Source organism: Purpureocillium takamizusanense, chromosome 1 (assembly GCF_022605165.1).
Source record: "Purpureocillium takamizusanense chromosome 1, complete sequence".
NCBI classification, from domain to species: Eukaryota; Fungi; Ascomycota; class Sordariomycetes; order Hypocreales; family Ophiocordycipitaceae; genus Purpureocillium; species Purpureocillium takamizusanense.
The window spans coordinates 5,276,207-5,300,171 of record NC_063068.1 but is presented as its reverse complement, the minus strand read 5'-3'; the positions used below and the strand labels follow the sequence as shown (position 1 = coordinate 5,300,171).

The 23,965-nt window shown below is 59.9% G+C and overlaps 5 protein-coding genes across 5 annotated transcripts; 2 read left to right on the top strand and 3 right to left on the bottom strand.

The window, feature by feature from the left end:
* Positions 1 to 1,423: 1,423 nt before the first annotated feature.
* Positions 1,424 to 1,898, top strand: JDV02_001611 (uncharacterized protein; the record flags this gene model as incomplete). The annotated part of the gene is made up of 3 exons (XM_047982554.1): positions 1,424 to 1,552; positions 1,613 to 1,753; positions 1,827 to 1,898. The coding sequence occupies 3 exons, from the start codon at positions 1,424 to 1,426 to the stop codon at positions 1,896 to 1,898; spliced, it is 342 nt and encodes a 113-aa protein (XP_047838520.1).
* Positions 1,899 to 7,998: 6,100 nt separating this feature from the next.
* On the bottom strand, positions 7,999 to 10,836 carry JDV02_001610 (uncharacterized protein). The gene is made up of 2 exons (XM_047982553.1): positions 8,845 to 10,836; positions 7,999 to 8,737 (listed from the first exon to the last, which is right to left on the bottom strand). Exon 1 carries the CDS (start codon positions 10,644 to 10,646, stop codon positions 9,354 to 9,356), a length of 1,293 nt encoding a protein of 430 aa, XP_047838519.1. The 5' UTR covers positions 10,647 to 10,836; the 3' UTR covers positions 7,999 to 8,737; positions 8,845 to 9,353.
* A 2,404-nt stretch (positions 10,837 to 13,240) lies between these two features.
* Positions 13,241 to 14,045, bottom strand: JDV02_001609 (uncharacterized protein; the record flags this gene model as incomplete). Its single annotated transcript, XM_047982552.1, has 3 exons — positions 13,241 to 13,639; positions 13,709 to 13,785; positions 13,928 to 14,045. The coding sequence occupies 3 exons, from the start codon at positions 14,043 to 14,045 to the stop codon at positions 13,241 to 13,243; spliced, it is 594 nt and encodes a 197-aa protein (XP_047838518.1).
* A 4,416-nt stretch (positions 14,046 to 18,461) lies between these two features.
* JDV02_001608 (uncharacterized protein) lies at positions 18,462 to 20,904 on the top strand. The gene is made up of 2 exons (XM_047982551.1): positions 18,462 to 18,950; positions 19,022 to 20,904. Exons 1-2 carry the CDS (start codon positions 18,686 to 18,688, stop codon positions 20,611 to 20,613), a joined length of 1,857 nt encoding a protein of 618 aa, XP_047838517.1. The 5' UTR covers positions 18,462 to 18,685; the 3' UTR covers positions 20,614 to 20,904.
* CYS3 (Cystathionine gamma-lyase) lies at positions 20,738 to 23,718 on the bottom strand. Its single transcript, XM_047982550.1, has one exon. It carries the CDS (start codon positions 22,448 to 22,450, stop codon positions 21,191 to 21,193), a length of 1,260 nt encoding a protein of 419 aa, XP_047838516.1. The 5' UTR covers positions 22,451 to 23,718; the 3' UTR covers positions 20,738 to 21,190.
* Positions 23,719 to 23,965: the final 247 nt, after the last annotated feature.

The window sequence follows — 23,965 nt, the reverse complement described above, 5'->3', positions numbered from 1 at the left end:
GCAATACATACGTGTGTATTGTCGACGGCCGCGCGCAGGCTATTGTCCGCCCAATGCCGCGGCGCACACGAGAGGGGGGGCCGACCACGCACGCACACACGCCAGGCCGGAGTCCGAACCCAGCGGTGCAGGACGTGGCGGCGCTCAGTCACCTACCTTAGTACTAACGTTAGTATGAGCTGTCAAGTGGTCATCTCCATCCCTCCCTGCGTCCACCGCCGCACTTTCTCACCTCGCCTCGCAGGCACGCGCGCAGGTAGGTGCCTTGGTTGTTATGTGCTGCTGCTGCGCCGTGCACGCGGCCGGTTCGTCGTTGCGATGGCCGCATCCGCGGGCAGTGGCCAACATGATGCCATGTTGACACCGCATGCGTGTCCGTAATAAGGTGCTAACGTTAGTACCTACTTCGTACTTAATGTACATTATGTACCTGCTACGCGCAGTACTTTGTACAGAAGAGTAAGTACATACCTACTCACTGCATGCATCGATGTGCGTAGAGCACAGCAACGTGCATTGGCATGCCATTCCCATTCCCATTACAAACCGAATCACGCCCTGTCCCCCTGTCTCCGTGGACCCCCCGCCCGCCAACTGGTCTCATTTCTGGTCTGGCGGTCCTGCGCTGTCATCCGGAGGAGTGGCCCGCACGTCGCCGCCTCGGACTGTCAGTCAAAACCACGACGACTGGCCCTGCGGATGCCAGATCAGACTTGCGGCTGGACCTCTGCTAGCGACGGGTGTGGTGGTGGTGGTGGTGGTGGTGCTGCTGCTGCAGTTGCTGGTACCTACTAAATGATTGGCGGTGGCGGGTGCTGTGCTGTGCGGGTTGGAACATGCCCTGCCTGCCAGGAACCAGGCACCACCAAAACCCCCAGCGGATGACCGGCAACCTTCCGTCAGGCAGCCATCTAAAACGGCGCCCAACCTCGGCGAGCGTTTTCCCCCTTCCTTTGCTATCTTATCCACTTCGGAAGAGAAGAGGGGAGGCGTAGAGTGTGCGTGCGTGCGGCGTCTGATATACGCAGACTTGGCTACATTACGAATGCTGGTCACGATCGACTATTACCTTATGGCATTCCGTTCCCGCCGCCGCCGCCGCCGAGAGGGACTGATACGCAATGTCCTCTCACGACAAGGCGATGACACAATGGTTTTCATCTAGGCTATTGCCTCTCTTCGCTATGGCCAAGGCTCATGCTCCCAGTGTGAACCGTATGCTGCCGCCTACGTATGTCAAATAACGCATGTCAAATATCATATAGTAATTGCGCCGAATACCTAGGTTCCTTTTTATCTGCAAAAAGGGCGATTGCGGAATATAAAATCCTCTAGATACCCGCGCAGCAATGCCTGCTGGGCTGTGTTTCCGTAGCCTCCATCGTTTGGACACATCCTCCACATATCTGCTCCTCTTCACGCCATGAAGTCACCCATCGCCCTCCTCAGCCTCTTCCTATTCGCCCAGACCATCTCGGCTGGGAGGAAGCGAAGAACGAAAGAAGAAGCCGAAGCTACGATTCTCGAACACAATACAAACCTTTCAGGCAAGGTAAACGTCCTTTCACTCGAGCCATGACCATAGGGAGCTAATAGCTGTACCGTGTACTAGTGTGATCCGGAGACGCAGATATGCCACGTTGGATGCTGGAGAATGAGAATCGACAAGGGCTACGTGTCGCAGGCGCTGGAAGTGGCGACCTATTATTTGCCGAGAGAGGTCAAGCGAGCAGCGACATGTCCAGATTCCTCGGTATGTCCTCCCTCACGGCGTAATGTCGAGATTAGACGCCATATTCCGGACGCTAAAACGCATTGCCACCTAGTGCGTTACGGGGGTTTGTTGGGCTTCCTGGCCAGATTGTGACAAGCTGCCGACCTGGGTGAAATGCGCATAGGGGGTCGGTAGAGCACAGGCTTCACCTCGGGGAAGAGCCCTTGAGACGAACCCGGGCGCAGTATTTGTCCCTCACTAGTTACAATACACTTGCTCCCGGGGGGGGGGGAGGTAGTGAATAACACGAAGGAACCCATGCATTCTGCCTTTCTTCTCTTGGTAGTTGCAAAGTGCCCGAGGAAAAAGGTCCGCCACTTGCAGTGGCCGATGAGCAACGTACACCTGCAACGGACAGAACCTGTCATGGTATCAAAACGAAAGCGGCCATTATTAGGCCATGGAGAACACAACCCGCCATTTTGCGGCTGCGGCCCGGGATGGTCTTGGGTGCGTCCACATTTGTCGCAGTCGGGCGTTGCATGATGGCTCTGCGTACTTGACTTACGTACTACATTCGGCGGGTTCCGTTCACCGTTCAAAAGGGAGCACTCTCAATTTAACCATGTATGTGTATCAACCGAGTTTCGTTGCGACAGCGTGAATAGAGCACTAGCAGTGGTTACGAAGTAACTCAACTACCTAGGTACCTAGTAGTAGAAGGACCAACCATCCGAATGGGGGCTGCGAGACACGCAGCTGGCCTGGGGGGGGTCTTTGGTCTAGCGCAGGGCCCGACACCCATCCGCCAGGCGCAAAAAGCAAAAGCCAAGGCTGAGGGTGAGGGTGTCGAGCACGAAGAAGGAAAAAAGAAAGTAAAACCGGTGCCTGTGGTCTGTTTCCCTTTGCGGGAGCAACAGCGAGGCGTCGAGGCTGAATCGGGCAATGGCCTGCCTGCCCGGGCTGCAAGGAGGAGAGCGTTAAGTTCCAGGTCGGTGGCCACGCAGCGGCGTCGAGAAACCTCTCTCCGTCACCAGCCGGTGGCTTCTGAGCCTCCAGCTGTCCGCTCCGTGACAGCTGCCAACATGGAAGCCCGCCCCCCCCGCCTTTGCTCAGCAGAAGGAGGGGGCGGGGAGGGGGTGGTCAGCCCGACTGACGGGGCGGTCGCAGAGCTCTCAGCCTACCGGCTTACACGAGGCGTGTTCGTACCTACCATCGAAGTACTGTACTATATGTACGTGGGTTGTTAGTACTTCGTAGCAGTACATGCATGTTCGGCTCATCGTCGCAGCCTGCTAAACGGCCTGGTCCCAGAGTACTAGGTACATACTACCTCTTTATACAGCATGTTATCGTTTGTATGTGAGTGCCCGTGCATGGGCGGCCGTCCCTGACGCAGCGATGCTGCTGGGCCGAGACATGCCAGGTCTCGTACCTTACCTGTATGCTGCCCGTCTGGTTGCTGCCAACCGTGAGTCGTACTAAGCCTTCATGGCATCTTGGGTATAACATTTCCAAGGTACCTGCTCCGTAGGTACGTACCAAGTTACTGCGTACCTACCTGTAGTACCCCCAAAGGCTGGTGCTCAGGCAGGTACCAAGTAAAACATGCTCGGCGAGTGCAGGAAACCGCGATCCCAAGTTAGTAGGTGCGACGCAGCTCGCAGATCGCAGCTCGCAGCACGCAGCGCGGTTACATTGACAGGTGCGCCTTCCCCAACTAGCACGCACGACGAGCCCGGTGCCAAGTGCAGCCAGCCCGCTCCTGCCGTGCTTTGACGAACAGTCAGTCCGCCTGGGCAAGGTTCACTCGAAGTTCCCTGTTCCAACTTGCTCTAGAACTGACCGTCTGGTATGAGCCACACCGGAGGCGCCACGGATGGCAGCGGCGACGCCCAAGAGGCTGGCCCACCGGCGCGTAAGGGCGCTTCCGTAGGTACTTTGTACGTTGTAGTGGAGGGCTGTCTCGTCTCGTCACTCACGGGCACCCACCCGCCAACCCATGATTGCCCCCCCCCCCAAAACGTGAGACAGACCGCACCGAGTCTGCGGTGCCTGTTTTACCTCTCTGGATACTGCTTGCTTGCTCCCCGAGCAGCAGCGCGTCTTGCAAGGCACTGTGAGCGAGAGCAAATCGTTATCACGACCATACAGCCCGAGGTTGAGGTGTCTACTACGTGCCGCAGTTGCACCTTGGAATAGGTAGGTAAATTGTGGAGACATCAGGTACCTTAGGTACCCAAGGTAGGTGGTACCTTGTTACTAAGGTTTTGTCTCGACAGGTAGGTACCATCTCACACCATCATCACTTTGTTTTACACTACTACCAACTTCGCACACGTCGCCGGCGAGGGTGTCGAGCTCGGGTGGCCGCACCATCCTCCGGCCACGGCGTCGCTGAGAGAGCAGAGCCGTCCTTGGCGCATCGCATCCGGCACATTGCCCACTCACAGTTCATAGCTCCGCCGCTGAGGGCGCACCAAGGCTTTGCCACGCAGCCTCGCCAACTCATACGTCTCCCTCAGCCCGCCGCAGCTGCCGGCCGTCGACCACAGCGCGTCCGTCCGTTGCCACACCTCGTGGACCGTTCGCGGCGCATCGTGCCTTCAGGCCAGGCGTCACTAGGCCCAGGCTGGGCTGGCTCAGGAACGACGGCGGCGGCGGCGCGCCCGCGCCTCATGCGGCTGGCTGTTGGAGCGAGCACGAAGCAGATAGCGCCCGTCGCCGTGCGCGCTCGGACGCAGTCGCTAATATTTTGTGGAAGCCAGGAGGCAGTCGGAGGCGCGGCCAACCACGGCATGGTGTGTGAGTCCATCATGGCTCCCTATCTTTAGCCCCAATGGCCCCATCCCAACCTCAGACGGACTGCCCCGGACCGGACGGGACCCTCACGGCACGCGGCTGGCCAGGGGATGCTACGGATGGTTGTCCACGTCGTTGCTTTTGGACTCGGATGGCCGACGCCTCGACACACATACCAAGTGCAATGTGCGTGCGTGTGCAGCTCCGCGCTCACGGCTCCCCTACGCCTATTGACTGGATCGATCAGGGGAAAGAAATATAACGGCAGACTTGCGCGTTCATCTAGTGACACCTCGGCTTGCCGTCTCAAACGGAGTCGTCCTCGGTCCGCTCACTCACTGCGACCCGTTTCTCCAGCCTGGGCCAAGGAAACAAGCGACGGGTCAGGCCGCGGCCGGCCAGGGACAGGGGTGACACGGCTCCAGTCTGTGTGTGGGCAGGCCAGCCCCGCATCCCGACACCATCTCGCCAGGAACAGCTCCTCTCTGCTAGGCCTCATGACCATGTGCGCCAATCTGGTGCGGCGCCGGAAGTGCGATCGTGGCCAATCCCGGCGCCCAGGGCCGGCCGGAGGGTTGTGGAGAAACTTAATACTAGCACTGCAGAGGCCCGGAAATGTGTGCTGTGCGCTTGCGTGTCATGCAAGCCCGCTCCATCCACCGTGTTTCGGACAGGCTCGTTTCACCGCTCCTTTGCGCATGCACTACCAAGTATCATGTATGACATCGTGGGGCATCTGGCTGACGGCTCCACGCTGCTGCTTACCCTTAGTACTCCGGCACTACAGTATTACTACTACTGCAAGGAACCAGGAACAGGCCTGCGCTGTCATGCAACGAAGCAAGCACTTCGCCGAGTGCAAATCAGTATTCGCTCGTCTATAAACTCATGAGGGGCACGAGTCTGTACTCTGCAACGACGCAGCATCTCGTGCCATGTTTTGGTGGCCGTTTATCCCGAGGACGGGCAGACATGGGGCAACCCAGTCCAGCAAGACTGCGAGCGCAACACACCTCGGCGAATAACTCGTGCCTGTGCGAAGCAGCAGGTGGGCGACTAGAGCTAGCCAATGGCGACCAAAGGACGTCTCGGCCAGGTTCAAGGTCATGCTCCCTGCGCTTCACGATGGGACTTGGCAGCTGGGCTTGGATCACTTGGGTCGTGGCGCCGAAACGTGACAAGGTAATCATCGTCGATTTTAGGCAAGCCGTCGAGCACTCGTTCCAATGGCCCGCCTAGAATCATGTGCCCATTGGACGCCAGTGGTTCGTGGTTCCCTCCCACACACACCCAAGGCCGACCGGACTTCGTCAAGCGTCACCACGGAGTTGGCCAGAGGCTGAGATGCGCGGCCGCTTGTCCAGGTCGGGAATGACGCAGGTGCCGATGTTACGAGAACCAGACCAGAGGCGGGCACGCCGGACGACCTCGAGGATTACAACTTTTTGACGTTCAAGGTGATTAGCACCCAACGCAGTTGGCGGTTCTCTGGTGGCTGTTTCATTTTCACTTGGAGTGGATGTTGGCCTGTGTGTGTGTCGTCGAGAAGTTTCCCGCGTGGGACCCGACCAATGTTGGCGCTGAGTAACCTGCGCAAGCTTCAGCAATGATGGTGAAGCTGCGCGGTCCGTACTCCAACTTTCGGTGTGACCAGGCACCAACGGACCATGGTCCGTTTGTCTCTTCATCAAACCGTCCACGCGATGTGGGACACGACGGGGAGGCATCGTACGAAGTACAGTCAGCTGGACTGGGGTTTGAAGCACCGTCTCCAACCCAACGCCTGAATAATCTCCCGTCTTCGCAATGGCCGGACCTGTTGGCGTGGACGCGAGTGAAGAAGGTTACAATACTACTAGAAGGTGTTCGAGTACCTTGGCACTGTATCTGCCAACCGGTAATCGTCAAGATCTGAGGGAGGCGGTATCAGATGACCCTCGCAGCGTCAACGCGTTACACCACCACATCAGGTGCCGGCCGGGCTGACGGGATGTGGCCGTCTGTTCGTCCTCGCGGCTTCATGTCTGCTGCGGCCAGGCTGCGCGGCACGCGTACCTACAGACGCACTCGTTGGCGTGATCGACGGCATCGAAACCGACGATGCCCGATTTGTAGGCAATGCCGATGGACGCTATCGACACACCCGCCCGGGGAGAGATATGGATCAGCCTGATTGATTGTCGAAACAGGATTGAGACGACTTGTGCGTGTGCGCTGGTGCGGTGCGGGGACGGGACATGGCAAGCATACCCATGATGCCATCCATGGACTTTCAAACTCGACCTAGGAGTCGGTCGTGATGCGCATACGGCATAACAGTACGAAGTACAGTATACGCATAAACTAGCCCTCCCAAGAAACGGGGCGCCTGCAGGGAGACGGGCTGCAGTCTTGAATCTTGATTCGCAGCGCAGCAGAGCACGGCACAGCACAGCGCAGTACGTTCCAAGTACAAAGACAGCCATGGCCAGCTCACTCAGCCAAGCCAGGCGTTGGCGTTTCGTCTTGTTGTTGCCCGCGAGTCGTCGCAGGCAAGCAAGAGCCTCGTCGTACAAGACGGCTGCCCCGCCTCCTGAAGCAGCTGAGTCTGCGCGGCAACGTCGATCCAGGGGTCGATGCGGACTCGAGTGGGACACACACGCGGGCGGGCGGCTGCGCCATCCATCATATGTCGGCCTTTTGATTCTTATTACCACGTACTTGGTACATGCGCGTGGACTTGGTGCATATTGTATGTACGACGTATTCAACGAGCGCAGGGTCGAAGGTGTCAACCACGAGAGCGCGCAACGACAGCCACCAACGCAAAACGGCGTGCGAGCAAGGGGAACGGACTGACTGCAGACACACGAGCAGTGCGAAGCGCAGCAGCGTTCGGCGCACCATAAACCAAACCAGACCAAACCAACCAACAGAGAGAGAGCAGTTCGTCCACAGCCAAGCCATTGCGCGTTGGGGACTGGCTTTGTAACAAGTGACAAGCGACGAGTGGCGTTTTGTCTGGTCGCAAGGCCATGCTCGCTTGACCCCTCCCCCTGCATCCCGTGCAAAGGCAGTTGGTCGTCGATTCTGTGGTGCCTCGGTTGGTCCGCCCGATGATGCGACGAGACGCAAGGGATGGGCGTTCGCATCACGCGCATGGCGATGGAACGCTACCTACGGGTGACGGAGAAGAGAAGAAAAAGGAAATACGTACTGCTACTCTACAGTACAGACTACATACAGTACCATGAATGCCGATAAGCGCCGCCGAGTCCCGGGCTGCGGGGAAGGTTGAAGACCTGGACGTCACTCTTGCGCCACGACTGGAGGCCCGTCGCAGACTGGGGATGAGCATCAAGCAGACCTGTCGGGGCTACCAAGTGGGCGATGGGCTGCAGTCAACAGAAAGCCGGGGAGATTGCGAGGCAGCATGCAGGTCTTGACCGCATCATGAAGCCGGTCTCGACGCCGGCCGGGCCATACTAACTACCTAGTCACTACCACTTGTACACCACATGTGCGAGACGAATGGACACGTGGGCATCATTCATGCTGCTTACTGATTGCCGGATGCACGCGAACCCTTGCGCGCCAGGCCGACCGACAGGCTCATCGGGGTTCGTCGATGGTCCCGAATGCTGCCCGTTGATGAGCGCCCGAGCCATTGGCGCGCCGACAGACCCTGAAGCCCTTGTCACCAAGCGCAGATAGACCGACCCGTGTGATCGGCTCGGATGCTGGCCGGGTGCTGCCACCGTACCCAAACAAGTTTTACAAGGCCGCAGAGGCTGACACGGGATAGGGGGCAGCCGCGATACGTATTGGACACGTCCAAGCTGTACCATCCATACTCGGTTCGTTGCTGACACCGCCGATGTAACCACCCGCGGAGATGCCGACCTCGAATCACGTCTATCAAACCAGGGCTTTGGCAACGGGAGCAGCGCCTCCTCTCCTCGTCCCGTCACGAACGGGACCCTCACAGCCTTGCGGCGAGGCTGCCATGGCGGAGACGATGAAACCGGCAGCGGGCGACGTGGCATGCGCACCGCACCACACCACACCACTACACTATGTATGTACTTCGTCGCAGTCTGGAACCTGGCCTGCCGGCATCCAGAAGACGGCTCCAGCTTTGTGGTTGGACAGAGCCGTCCGCGGCCGCCGGCGAATGAGGTTGCGAAACCCGGCCCTCGATCGCTTTGCCCGTGGCGCTCCACGTCGTCGGCAGCTTTCGTCCTGGCAGCAACACGTCAGCCACGAAATGCTTAGGCTGCAGCCCGACTGTTGAGCCTCATGAAAACTCTCTGGTCCATGACTTTATTGCAAAGTCAGAGGAGACATACGTTTCGAAAGACGCTAGCAGAGTTCATGTAGTTACTAGCCGCTTCTTCCGGGCTCCGTGGGCCAAGAAGATGTGAGTGAGCATCGCAGACTCTAGCTTTTCGCTTGGGCCGCGGGCGCAGAGCCGCGCTCGGTGAAATGCATGCTGATTCTGATTGCGTTGCCGCCGGTGGCTCTCTCTCCCTCCCTCACTCCCTCCCTCTCCTTGCGCGGGGGTCAGCACGACGTGGCATCATGTCAAGGGGATGGACCATGGGCATGGTGGGATCCACAGTCACGCTGGAGTTGTCAATGGCCGACTGCATGTCGCTCTCCGATTCAAAGGGTCTCATCGCTCGTGTTTACCAGGCAAGCGTTGTCAAGCAAAGATACCTCAAGTGAGGTGGCGGCATCGTATCAACCTACCTGGCACGGCTGGAGGCGTACACAGACAACAAGACTCGGGCGTGGCAGGGAGCTCGCCCGTCTCGCATACAGGGGCATCCCTAGGACATGATTGTCTATTCGTTGGCTACCGCTGTTGTTCTTTCCAGGCAGCGTACTTGCGATACACATCACGTCGGAAGGTCTGCTTCAAGTCGCCAACAACGGCCGCATCCAGGGGCAGGGCGGCCTGGACGGCGCCCACACCACACAGCCCGTTGGAGCGGTCGATGAACCAGGCGAGCGTCATGCCGCCGCCCCAGGTCAGGGTGCGCTCGCCGTACCAGCCGTCGATGCCCTCGAGGGTCAGAAGACCGCCCAGTCCGTAGCCCATCTTGGTTGCCGGGTCGACGCCGACGCGGAAGAAGACGCCGGCCGGGCTGGCCAGGGCGGCGGCGTGGCCGGCGGTGGCCTCGGGGCTCAGGTGGTGCTCGAACATGTCGTCGACGGTGTCGGGCCGGAGCAGCTTGCCGTCGTTGGCGAGCAGGGAGCGCAGCACCTTTGCGAAGTCGCCGCCCGACATGAAGAGCCCGTGGCCGCCAAAGTCGCCCTCGCTGCGCTTGTTCATGTCGCCGCCCCCGCCGAGCGGCGCCCGCCCCAGGGCCTCGGGGTCCATCGGGTTCAGGTCGACGAGGCGGGCGCGCAGGTCCTCGCGCGTGACGGGATAGAACTGGGCCGAGTTGATGCCTAGGGGCGTGAAGATGCGCTCCTGCATGCGCTCCCCGAGCGTGCGGCCCGTCGCCCGCTCGACCAGCCGGCCGGCCCAGTCCAGCCCGGGCCCGTACATCCACCCGGCGCCGGGCTGGAAGCCGAGCGGGTAGCCAAAGGCCTCCTCGACGGGGCGGCGCACGCCCTCGGGCGGGTACGGGGCGAAGCGCTCGCGCCACTTGCCGACGGTCGGGCTCAGGAAGTCGTAGCTCGCGCCGGAGCTGTGCGTGAGCAGCATCTCGAGCGTGATGGGCCGCGCCGCGGGCTCGAGCACCGGCGCCTCCTTATCCCCCTCATCCTCCTCCGCGTCCCCGTCCCCCTCGCCGCCGCCGCCGCCCGACGAGGAGGAAAAGCCCGTGAGGACCTGCTTGGCCGCGAGCTCGGGCGCGAGCGCCGCCACGTCGCCCCGCAGCGTGAGGAGCCCGTCCTCGACGCACTGCAGCGCGGCGACGGCGGTGATGAGCTTGGTGGCCGACGCCAGGTACAGCACGTCGTCGAGCTGCTGCGCGCGCTTCTCCCCGGACAGCAGCGTGCGCTGGCCGAGCGCCCTGTCGTAGACGAAGCGGCCCGTCGCGTCGGCGGCGCAGATGACGGCGCCGTGGATCGTGCCCGCGTCGATGGCGGCCCCGAAGGCGGCCTCGATGCTGCTGCTGCTGCTGCTGCTGTCGCCCATGCTGTGCGTGTGTGTGTGTGTGTGTGTGCGAGAATATGCGCGATCCTGTGTGCGTGCGCGTTGCCTCGTCTTCTGCAAAGTCCGGCTTCGTGGTGAGTGCAAGGACGGACGCTACCCAGAGCAAAGACAAGTGATCATCGGACGGAGGAAGATATCACTCGTGGCTCGAGTCCGAGGTATCAACTCGTGCCGAAGCGAAAGCTTCGCTGCGGCGCCGAGGGGAAACTAAGACTGCGAGTCTACGTCACAACCCCCCCATCTGCACCACCTCTCCCTCACTCACTTTCACCACCCAGCCACGAGAACTCGATGGAGAGGCGTTGGGCGAGTAAAAATTGGCTCTCGCGCTCACTCACGCCAGAGCTAGGCATCTCTTTTTTTTTTGCCTATTTGCCTGCTCGCTTGCTTCCTTTGCGTCTTCACCTGCATTGCTCACAGTGGTAAAATAGGGAGGCCCGTCCCGCCGCCGTCGTCGTCGTCGTCGTCGTCGTCGCCGCCACCTCCTCCACGATCAAGGAAGCAGGCAAAGCAGAGCAGAGCAAAGCAAAGCTTCTCCTCGTCCTCTCGCCCCTTGTCTGTTTTCTCCCCGCGTGGCCGCCGGAGACTGTGTTGAGGGCGGCTGGCATACTGTGCCTCATCAGCTGCTGCTCCCTGCGTGCCTACCTACCTACGTGCGCTGCGCTGCGCTGCGCTGCATACGTAGTGCAATTGCGAAAGTGAGGCGACGGACGGGACATGCGCGCGTGTAAACGTGCCTGATCCCCCCCTTCCCCGGGATGCACGCACGCACGCACGCACGCACGCACGCGCCTCTTGACGACTGGAGCGGCGGCGGCGGGAGCGAAGGAGAGTGAGTGAGTCTGTCTGTCAGTCAGTCTATCATACCGGCAGCGACGCACGACAAAGGGGGTATAGGCGCACAGCTGATGATGAAAGAGGCTTTGAATGATGGGCTGGGAAGGGAGGAGGAAGAGCTATATATATAGGAGGCCGGGAGGGAGGAAGGGAGGGAGAGACTGTTCAGGTCCTTCCTCCTCCTCCCATCATCGCCGCCACCACCGCCATCCAGACTCCAGAGCATCAACATCACATAGACTTTCTCGACGGCGACAGCATCCTCGTCACATGGCACTCTACCACGACGACACACGCACACGCGCACACACAACACGCACGCATATCCACCACCACAGCTCCTCATCACTCGTCTCCTCCTCCCCGACCCCCTTATCCCCCTAACAACCGAGCCCTCTATAGACACTATGCGCATTCATTCACCCCCCCCTTTCCCCTTCCATGGCCCACTGACAACTCGACTCCAACTCCCCAGACATCCCTCAACGCTCCGTCTCGCACGCACCCCAACGAGAAAATCACAACAAGCTCCAGTGCAGCGCGTGCCTATTACCCCCCCACCCCGCCCCCCAGGCCCATCCACGTATATAGCATTATAGCCCCCTCCTCCCCTTGGCTATGGGTAGTACGTATGTAATATGTATGCATGCCCACAGCAGCCTGCCACGTGCTCCGCTGCGTCCGCTTCCGCAACGCAAGGCCCGACGTACCCTGGCGGCCGTCATCGAAGTCATGGACGAACCCCAGACAGGAACCCCACGAGGCCACAGGGTGATGAAGCACCTCATCGAATCAGCATCCAGCGCAACATGTACAGCGTACGAGTCCAGCCGGCTGACTCGCACCGCAATGGGCGCATCTCCGCCAAGCCGTGGCACAGCATGAATGCCCTGACCGATCCTACGTATCCGGCGACTGCCGGGCTGCGTCTCCGTACCTCGCCGTCACTGCCATGGCGGCGGGAGCAAATGGTGTGCGCAGCATTGACGAAGCCTACGGGCCGTGGGTCATCCTTTTCAATTCATTCTTTATGCCCCCGCCAGCGTACTGCGGCATCCAGCAAGTCGTCCTCTGGATCTGTAGGGACAGTAACTTAGACCGCGGCATACGGCCCGACTTTCTATGGGCGGGTAACGGTCCTCGCACAAACCCACCTACCATCGGGTCAAGCAATTCAAGCAAGACAACACACGTAGAAAGCCCGAGACATGGGCAGCGTCAGCTGTCGCACCCGTCCTCAATCATTCCGTCACAGGCCAAAGACAGACATCCAAGCCAGCAGCGCACGCCGAGACTGAAGGTTCTAGAGCATCAAAACTGTCTTTCCTACTACTCCTTTCGCCTCTTGCTATGATGGAAATTGCAAGCAAAGCAGTGCGCAGCCATCCTCCAACAGAGTCGTGGCGGCCACCAGCAAACCCTCTATCCTTCTCGCCATTACCTGGGGCCGCGCAGAACAATGCTAGAACTGTACAATCGCCAAGGAGTGTGAGCATCCTCCGCGGCACCGCGTCCAAAAATCAAATATCGTAAACCCCTCATCGTTTCGTCGTCCTGTTGCTCATCAGGTGGGGTAATCGTCGTGTGAGAGAGTGCGCGCAGAAGAGAAATTGTACTGGGTAACGAAGTGGGTACAGAGAATCGAAGACGATGTCGGCCCGTTCGGGCAGCCCGATGAACGCTAGAGCTCGCCCGGGCCGGCACTAGACGCTCGTCACATCGGAACGCGCAGTCGTTCTCTAGATGAGGTAGGCCAGGAGGCCAATGGCGGCGGCGGCGGCGGCCCCGTTGCCTGCTGGGGCCATGGTAGGGGCAGCGAGGCCGGTCGAGGTGGACGTTCCGGTAGCTTTGCTGCCAGTGGCAGAGGCGGAGCCGGAGCCCGTGGGCGAGGTGGTGCCGCTGGGCGAGGCCGAGCTCGAGCTCTCATCACTGACTGGCGCCTTAGGCGGTGCAAGCTTGCCACAGAGGTCCTTGATATTGGAGGTGCAAGCCTTCTGGCCGTCTGCATTGCCAGCGTTCTGCTGGTTGCATTGGCCGTAGAGGGCATCGCAGATGAAGGTGGGCATGGTCTGCGTATAGAACTGCAGGCCAGGCGCCGAGGAGTTGGATGCGCATGTGCATTCATACTTGAGGTCCTCCTATTTCCAGTACAGTCAGCACGAGCTCGAACAGAAGACGCAGGCCAGCACGCAGAGCCATGGGCTTACCTGAGCGCAATTGTTCTTGTCTGTGTCGTTGTTGCAGAGGAGGTTGCAAGTGTTGGTCTGAGCCTGGCACCATTGCGCTGCGAAAATCATGTTAGCAAGAGGTTCTGCAAAGCAGAGCGCCAAAAACAAAGGGCCATGAGCGGCGCGCTCTCGCAGGCAGCGAGGGCGCCCTCCTCGGCTTCACTAGTGGCACCGAGTAGAGGAGAGCAGTGCACGTACCTCGAAGCTGAATTTCCACAGAGTTGGGGTCGATCTTCATGTCCAGCTCGCTGGTGTAGTTCTGCTGGGCCGACACCGCAGCGGCGGCGAAGGCGACGACGACGGCGGAAGCGCGCATTGCTGGTAATTTGTGAGGGAATTGGACGGCGAGGTTTGTGTGTCTAAGCTCTGCGACGGCAGCACAGAGGCGGGGAGAGGCCGACGAAAGAGTCTGAAATGCAGTCAGAGAGGCGCGGAGGAGTGTACGCGGTAGCTGATGCTTGTTCTGATGCGACTGATGATGGAGTGTTTTTTGTTTGCAATGAGAGGCGCGAGAGAAGAAAACAGGGAGAGGTTGCAGCGGGAGAGAGGAAAAAGAGAGAGAGAGGTTGGGTCGGCAGCCAAGTCCGAGGAAGGTGGTGGGCAGGTGGGCGGCAGGTGGGCGACGGGGGCCTGGTGTGGTCACTCTAGTACATAGTATGGTCGGGGCGGGCGAGCGGGAGTGGGTGGGTGGGCAGGCCGGCCAGTGGTGTTTTTGTTGGAAGAGGCAAGAGTGATGAGTGGTCGCTCGCTACGTACCTGTGGGTGGAGGCCGGCCATGGAAATGGAAAGAGCGGCCACGATGGACCACGCGAAAACGGATGTTTCCAGTTTCCGCACCACCGGTCTTGGCATACGGCAAACGGGAAGAAGGGCCGCCAGGCAGGCAGATCAGTCAGTACAGAGTACGAATACTTGGTACGACGGGTACAGTCCCGTCCGGGCCAGCACAGTATCAACATGTGTGCTACGGAGCAATGAAGAGAGCTGCCTTATTACTTGAGCAGCAAGCACCTCACGCAAGCGAGGCGGAAGCGTTAGATTCCAGGCCCCGGTCACGATCACACAGCGCAGCACAGTCGCAAGCGACGTAACATGTCGCACATCCTACTCGTAGGCACTACATGCAGGTAGCAGGCAGGCGCGGCGCGGCACGGTACGGTAGCTAAGGTACAATATTGTACGAACGACAAAGTACCCGGAGCCCAATGCACTTGTCTTCGTCACAGACGGACAAGGCTGCGCAGGAACCACCCGACCACCATCTCCGGCGGCCGTGATCGGGCCATGTCGCATTGTTGCCCTGGGCCGAGCCCTGGCGCCGTCCTGGGTTACCAGGTACCTTCCGTATGTATCATGCCAGAATTTGCTGTAGGAGCAGTGAGTTGGGCAGGTGCAGGGGGGAGGCCCGTCCTCCGCTCATGGCGACTGAGGGAGGAGGTCGTGCTCCGGCATGGCAATTTGCTTGGCTCACATTTCTCCCCTCCCCAACACCCAGAACGTCAGATAACAACAAGAGGGGGAGAAAAAAAGGCTCTCGCACCATGACCCAAAGGCCTACCGCCACAGGCACTACGAAGCCGTCCGGCGCCGAGGCCAGGGTCGCAAGTGAGTCTCGGCATGGCACTAGCCACCACAGGCCCGGTCTGGACAGGGAAGGTTCCCCATCTTTTTTGAAGCCCGTTAGCGGCTTCGTGCATGACTGACGAAGAGGTCGACCCACGGATCAAGCGGGCTGCAACGCCAGGCGCGATATCTCCACCCGATCAGTGTCCACCGGGCGGCCGCGAGAAAACGTCATTCATTTTCATTCCTCCATCCATCCATCCATCTCGCCTTGACGCTTCATCTCGGTAGGCTGCCGTTGTCTGCCTCTCCTGGTTCCCGGCCGAGAGAAAACAGGGGCGGCGCTCTGCACGAGCCACAACACAAGGCGATCGGCGACGGCATGAGACGGCAGTCGGGTCAGAGACAGCCAAGCCGGCGATCCGGGGGCACGGCGCTCATGTGCGAGCTCGCCCGCCGGTTGCTGGGGCATCTGCTTCACATTCCTGCTGCTGCTGTCCTGGCGCCGTCGGAGGCCAAGTCCGCCGCGATTTTGCTGGCCCTGGCGTGGCATCATAATACTAATAAACGGCCATGTCCTTAGCTCCAGAGGCTCCCACCCACCCTGACGGCCAGCAATTGGCGCGCGCGGCCCAATTTGATTGATTCATGTCTTGGGTGGCATCGTCACCCTCTCTCCTCGAGCGAGCGAGCAGCCGCCGCACCAAGCTCGGACACCCATGTCGGCCGTAAACCACGCCAACTAGCTCCCTGGCACCGGCCGCGTTTCACCTTGATCGTTCTGCTTTCTCGACCTCTCGACTCAGCACAGCTTGTTCGGTCTGTGCCGCGATGTCTCTTTGGTGCAACACCTCCGCAGCTGGGGGAGGCGCTGCGACGTTGACGAAGGCCGTTGCTTTGCAGCGACTTCATGCACCGTTGACTTATGGACAAGGATGAGAGCTCTCCCCGGGGCAGGGTTAGCTGCAGCCACACACGACTGGTTCCCTCCCAGCCCCCTCGTCAGGAACGAGGGGCAGAGTTGCCTGTGGCGCACCCGCATGTTGGACACGAAGTCAGACGCTGCGGCGGTGGTGCGGGCAGTCGCCTGTTTGGCTGCGCTCGCAGTCGGAGGCAGCGCCGCGATGCGCCACCAGTCCGCCCCCACCAAACCTTGTCGCCCTCCTTTGACCTTTACAGGCTCCTTCGCTCTGACGTCGCCTGGAGCATCGTCAGCGAGGAGCAGAGCCCTTTGTTGCGCGACTCTTGTCGCTGATACCGTTGGACTCTCCCACGGCGCGATGGACTGCAAATGACCCCATCACACCAACCTACCAGGTAGTATGACTTCTTCTATCTCTGGCCCCCCAGGATCGCTCAGCGCAGAGTGCACAGCCAGTAGCTGGTCTAAGTTACTTCGTATTGCACACAGCCCATCTCGGGTCTCAGCCTTGGCACCTTCAAGCGTAAATAGAGCCCACGCGGGCCGCATTGTCTGGAGTACATACGCAAGTCGTGTGTGTGGAGTGAGCGGGCACATGATCAGTGGGTTCGTTGGAAACAGCGTGCGTAAGTGTCTTTGTGTAAGTCGTTATTGAGAGTGAGATGGATGCACGAATGTCGAAAGCATCTTACAACAAGCGGCTTAGCTACTGCATCACTCTCTCTCAACAGACGAAGCATGTACTGTGCGATTACTCGACTAGCACATGTACTCAACGCGATTGCTGGTCCGCGAGCCTCGAGTCCAACCGCAGTTGTGCGTAGTGTTGACGCGACATCACCTCTCTGGAAGCAAGCTATCAACCGGTCTCCCATACAGGACTTGTGAAGGTACCTTACATATTCTGTTCATCAATTGTAGATTCGAGAATGCACGCCGTGCATGGTTTCAAGGAGGTCTACGACAATGTCAGCCTGCTGTAGGCGACGAACAGTGTGCTGCCCTGGCCACTTCTTCACCATCTGAGCCTCATCCTCGTCGTCATCCACAGAGTATACAGCCTCTGCGCACGAATAGCTAGTCGCTTTCGCAAGGTGACCAAAAGTCAGGCCACAGTAAGGCAGCAGCAGTTCCAAACTCGTCACAGCTTGTTGCTCATCTAAGCGATTTGCCGTTTAACGGATCACAGCCAGCATGATCCATTGCTGATCCAAGCCACGCTCATCTCCTTAGTGTATCGAAAGCCCTGCGTGTCCCAAACACGGCCGTCGCCGCTGCAGAAGGTACAATGACGTCGACGGTTTCATAATTGAGGAGTAGCAGGTACGCCAGCCCTTTCTAACACACTATAGGTATCATCGACTAGGTCCTCTACCAGCCCTGCAAGAGCGTGCATGCTATACATCGACACGCATCGTGTCGCAATGACTGTGGCCAAGCTGGTGTGGACCACGGCACTCTCTCCAGGAAATATGTCATAACAAAGGCAAAGCAGGCAGATGTTGAGCGTCAGAGACCAGAAATACTTGTAGCCGCCCTACAAGTTGTTCGACAGAACAAGCTGGCCTCCGCAGAAGAGAACCGCAAGCTCAAGAGTCAAGCCCTAGGCACAGGGGGGCCTAATGTGAAGACTCTCTACGCCACAGATGGTTCGCTCGTAGCTCAGTCTCCCTAAGTGGACACCACGACAATTCAAGACAACATTTTCTTTGGCCATCCTCTTGATGAAGATAGGCATTCCAGAGTCGTCACCTGAGAGGAGGGCAGCGGTAGCGTGTCGCGCTTGTGCGGGCCTCGTGTTCCAAGCCATGCTCGTTCTTCTGGACGACGGTCTTGAGCGCTGTCGACGCTGGATTCCGTGACTATATCGGTTGAGAGCCACGATGCATGCTCATGTGCAAAAGAACGGGTCAGCCCGATGCTCCCCGAGACATAAATACGGGTACATCACCGAGCTCCTATTGGACATGTAATTTGTCGCCGCGGGTGGCACATTAAGCTGGCTACTTACTTGCCTTACTGGCCTCTACATAGATCGCAAGTGTTGTTTGATCGATCCATCTCTGGTGGTGGGGTAAAGTACTAATTTAATATAGGGTAAGCGGGATCGCCACGCCGGCGAGGACCCTGAAGACCGACCGCTATCTTATCGGCGAGGGGCAGCCACTGCGAGAACCGCTAGTGCTTCGTAGTGTGAACCACGAAGTACTACTAACAAGCGGCTCAGGAGATGTCACCACCACCACCACCACTATCACCCACACGAGCAGCAAGCAAACCCCACCTCCGCAAACATCAACCGCCAGACTCCCAGACAGCGCTGCCTATACCGCACACCAGTTAATATCCCGTCTCGAGGCGTCTTATCGTCGTGGCCAAGGGGAGACTGCGCGGCAAAAACAAATCGTCCCATCCATCAATGACGAGCACGGGTACCTAGGACGACGGCCACATCATCCTGCGCCGTCATCATGGACCGGCTCCCGCGCGAGCTGGTAGACGCCATCCTGCTCAAGTGCCTCACCGGAGAATCCAAGAATGAAGTGCTCGAGCTGCGCCTCGTGTGCCGCGTCTTCGACCGCACCCTCAAGCCCTACGCATGCCGCACCCTCGGCCTGGACTTCTCGCGCCTCAGCAGGCTGAGTGGCTTCCGCAGGCCGCAGGCCGACGCCTTGCAGACCATTGGCTACCACTGCAAGAGCCTCTACGTCGACCTCATGGTGCTTCGAGATGACAGTGAGTTCCTCTACCATTCTTTCTGTCTATCCACCGGTGGGTTCGGCCGACTGACTTTCTACCTACCTCAGTGGAAGTCGAGTTCCTCGAGGCCGTCTTCGCCCGCGTCCCGTCCATGACGGACTTTTGCCAGACCATGCAGCGCAAGTACTGCCTCAACGACGCCTCCTTCACCGAGACCGAGTACCTGGACGCGCTCGAGACGATGCTCTTCAACTGCCGCGACGTCGACCGGCTGCGCCTTAACCTCCCCTTCCAGCTCGTGGGGCGGCATGTCAACGCCGCCACCATGATCCTCGCCAACACGCTCAAGGCGTTTGCCAACCGGCCCGAGGAGGACTCGGCCGATCTCGAGACGCTCGTCCTCGAGAACGTAACCGACGTGGCCATCTGCCACCTGTGGATGAACCCCAGCGACGTCATGAATATCATGGGCGTCGTTGCCGCCCTCAAGCACCTCGTCCTCACCTTGCGCCGCCACGAGAACGAGCCCCCCCGCGTCGGCTGGTTCGGCGCCTGCCTCTGGAACCTCATCGAGAACGCCGGCCTGCTCGAGTCGCTCTGCCTTATCGGCATGGACCACGAGGACAAGCCCCCGCGAGGCCTCAAGCAGACGCGCTTCTGGCAGTTGACCCCCGACGAGTGGCGCGCCCGCTCCCTCCCCGCCCCACGCGTCTACCTCGCCCACCTCGCCTGCCTCGAGCTCAAGCGCGTCGAGATGCTTCCCGAGATCCTCGTCAAGATGATGGAGGAGCTGGGCGACACCCTCGAGGAGCTCTACCTGAACGAGGTCTACCTCAAGGCCGAGCAGGCCCGCGACTGGAACGCCGACTCCAAAAAGGTCCTCTGGGTCGGCCTCCCCAACCTGCGGGCCCCCGACGACGGCCAGTGGCTCGCCATGGCCGTCCGCTGTGCCGCTCCGCGCCTGCGCCTCTGCCGCGCGAGCTTCCTCGCCTACGACCACTACCTCCGCGAGGACGGCGCCTTCAGCTCGGACTTTGACCTCGTCGACCCCTGCGGCCTTGGCCGCGGCCTCTCCCAGCGCTTCGTCGAGGTCGTCTTGGGCGTGCCCCAGCCCAACGACCCCTCGTCCGGCGACCCCGTCGAGTACCTGCCTCGGGACCCCGCCGACGACCGCTTCATCGCCCCGCAGCCGCGATCTTCTCCTGCGTCCCAGACAGCTGAACATGACCTACAACAAGCACGTCAACAAAACCCGCCGCCGCCGCCGCCGCCGCAGCAGCAGCAGCAGAATCACACACTACAACAAAACCAACAACAACAACATGATGGCCAACAAGAGCAACGACAACGGCACCAGGAACACCACAGCGACCAGAGCAGACAACCGGCGCCGCCCGCACACGCCCCGGCCCGAACCCCCCTCCGCATCGAAGACTACGACGTCAACGCCTACCAGATGGCCGTCGCCAACCCGACGTCGCAGTGGCACAAGAGCATCGACGGCGTATTCGCAAACTGCAATCAGAACACGCTCGACGAGCTGCACTACATCGCCGAGACTGCCTGTCGCGGCATGAACGAGATTCACCGCCGTAGGGGTGAGTGGACCACCGTCAACGGTGTGGCCAACGAGTATTCCGACAACCTCATTATCCACCTCCCGTCCGCAGAAGATGCGGAGCAGCAGGACGCGGCATGAATCGAGGCGGCACATGCTTATTTCTACCACGCATGGCTTTCGTCCCTTGTATACAAGGAAGCAAGGGACGAGGCATAGGATGGTCAATGATCATGGCAAGCGGGCGTTTTCTCCATTTCTGTAACGCGTTTTCTCCCACTTTGGTCTCTTTTATTGATGCAGCTAATATACCCCTCCCCCACACTCGGATCGGATCGGCTTGCGTCTCTGCTTGTATATAAGAGAGCATACATGGCTCGTCCTTGGAAGATGCATTCCTATCCCGTACCTATAATCAGATTTCGCTGCGTGCATGCACCGAGCTTCTCTTTGAACTGAGATCCCATTAATGCCCCCACCGCCAGTGGAGAGGGCCGTGTGACAACCCAAAGATAACGCCACTTCGCTGCGACTGAGGGAAGCCGTTCGACAGCTCATCGTGGCCTTGCCACACGATTCGACTCGCCGCCACGGCTCGTCGGGGCCCCTTTCGTCCTGTCCTCTAAACCTCTAGATATTTTGTCGAGGCACTGGCATGATTGATGATTTTTTTTTTTGGAGAGAGCAAACAAGAAAAGACAAATGCCTGTGCCAGCGCCTATTGGCCGTTGACGCCGTTGGCGACGCCATTGGCGGCGGGGCCCTTGACGGCCTTCTCGAGGGCCTGAAGCACGTCGTTCTTGAGGTCCTCGGCCTCCTCGACGCCGCAGCTCAGGCGCACGAGGTCATCGAAGACGCCGACGGCCTCGCGCTGGTCGCGGGGGATGCCGGCGTGGGTCATGCTGCTGGGAAGCTCGACGAGGGACTCAACGCCGCCCAAACTCTCTGCCAAGGTGAAGATCTTGGTGAGCTGGCAGAAGCGCTCGGCAGCGGCGTGGCCGCCACGGATGCGGAAGGACAGCATGCCGCCGCCCATGCCGTCGCGGTGCTGCTTTTTGGCGATGTGGCGGTGGGGGTGGGAGTCGAGGCCGGGATAGTTGACGGCGATGACGTGGGGCGAGGCCTCGAGGGCGTGGCCGACCGTGGTCGCGTTTTGAGAGGCGGCGCGGGCGCGCAGGTGCAGCGTCTTGAGGCCACGGTGGGCAAGCCAGGCGTCAAAGGCCGAGGGGACGGCGCCAATGGCGTTTTGGAGGAAGCTCAGGCGGGCCTTGAGGTCGTCGCTGTTGAAGGCGGCGACGCCCATGACGACGTCGCTGTGGCCATTGATGTACTTTGTGACGGAGTGGACGACAATGTCGGCGCCGAGGTCGAGAGGGTTCTGGACGTAGGGGGAGAGGAAGGTGTTGTCGACGACGACGAGGATGCCGTGCTTGTGCGCCTCGGACACGACGGCGCGGATGTCGACGAGACGCAGGGTGGGGTTGGAGGGCGACTCGATCCAGATGAGGCGGGTCTGGTCGGTGATGTGCTCGCTGATGTCCACCTCGATCTCGGGGGTAAAGGTGACCTTGACGCCGTGGGCCTTGGCGACCTGGGTGAAGTAGCGGTGGGTGCCGCCGTAGACGTCGGAGACGGAGATGACGTGGCTGCCGGCAGCCAGGCTCTGGAGGATGTTTGCGGTGGTGGCGCTGCCGCTGGAGAAGGCGAGGGCGTAGCGGGCGTGCTCGAGAGCGGCGACGGCGGCTTCGAAGTTGGTGCGGTTGGGGTTGGAAGAGCGCGAGTACTCGTAGTCACCGACGGGCTTGCCGACGGCGGTCTGGGCAAAGGTGGTGGAAAGCGAGATGGGCTCAATGACGGCACCGGTCGCGGGGTCGTGAGGGGAGCCGGCGTGGACGGCGAGGGTGCCGAAGCCGTGGACCGGGGTCGGGGGGCGCGGCGGGGTGCTGACGGGGTTGTCGGTGGCGATGGGCGGCGACATGATGGGCAGGTGTTGGTGCTGGCGCTGGTCCTGCTGTTCCTGCTGCTGTTGCGACGACGCTCGCTGGTTCTTTGGAGGTGGTTTGTATGGTATAAGAAGGGAGCTGGAAGAGCTTCCTCGTTGGGCGCGGGACGTGCGGCTGCGCGGTGGTGGCGGTGGTAGACGAGGTGGTGGTATTGGCTGCAGGTCCCCGGGCGAAAAGCCGGATGGAGGGGGTCGTCGATGGCGTCGATCAGCGGAACCGAGCGAGCGATGATCCGGTCGAGGGATGGGGGTTGCGGGAGCGACGAGCAATGAGGAAATTGGAGAGGAGAGGAGAAGACGGGCGAGAAGAAGGAGGGGGACGAGAGTAGTAGATATTGATATTTTCCCCAGAGGGCTCTACTTCGTAATAGTAGAGGGGGTTTCCCGGGATCAGGCAGGTAGGAGGAGGAGACGGGACCTTCCTTGTCTTCGCGTCGCCAATGCGTGTGCGATGTGGAGATGGGAAGACCAAGACCAGGGCTGGGGCGCGGCGCTGTAGAAAACGCTTGGAAGGGATCCGCGATGCGCTAGAATAGGCGATGGATGCCCACTTTAAAGAAAAAAAAACAGAAGAGGTTGCAGCTGCCGAGCACCCACTACGTAGCGAGTCAATCAAAAAGAGCCAGAGGGGTTCTCGTCACAATGGCAGGAAATGGTGTCATCCAGAGAGTTTTTTGCTGTTCGGGACGGGGCGCCGGTTGCGACAAAAGTCGACAAAGACGCACTGGGCAGGTATGTAGTACAGTATAGTACAGTACAGGTAAGTACCTTAGGTACCTTGACTATTATACCTTGGAGAAGGCACTTGGTAATAAATACTTGGTAGCAGCTGTGCGACAACCGACCGTCGCGCGCGCATCATTACCAATCCAACCCAACCCAACAACACCCCGCGCCGCACTACGTATGTACTGTAACTACACGCCGCCTTCTTTTCCGTTGCTCTCCCCGGATCCGAACCAGACCAGTCAGTCAGTCAGACGCGACAGGGGGGACGGACGATGGGAAATGCATTTACAATACAGCACAGGGAGAGACACACATACGTACACGCAGAGGAAGAGGAGTGTCGGCGCCGCCTACTTCGTACGGTCCGCGTGACAAAAGTGCGACACACCGCCCTCTTTGCAGCGGGCCGGTGGAGGGCGAGGGTGGGAATCGATTAGGTCATGGCCTTCGACGGTCTTCTCGACGCCTTCCGTGCTGAGCAATCGTTGCGTTGCGGTGCGGTGCGGCCGGCCGGCATGCGGGCAGTGCGATGCGATGCGGCACACAAGGCAGCGTGGTGGTGGTGGGGAACCTTATTAGCATCAGTGCTGCACCGCACTGCACTCCACTGTGCAAGAGCAGCGCAGCCCACCTCGACATCCCGTCCATCCATCCATCCCTGGAGCGCTGGAGGCCCTTTGTTAGGCACCGTAGCCCGCTGTCCGGAGCCCGTTCCCGCGGTCGGGTGCCTTGCCTCGCTGGGCCGCTGAACCCAACAAGCCA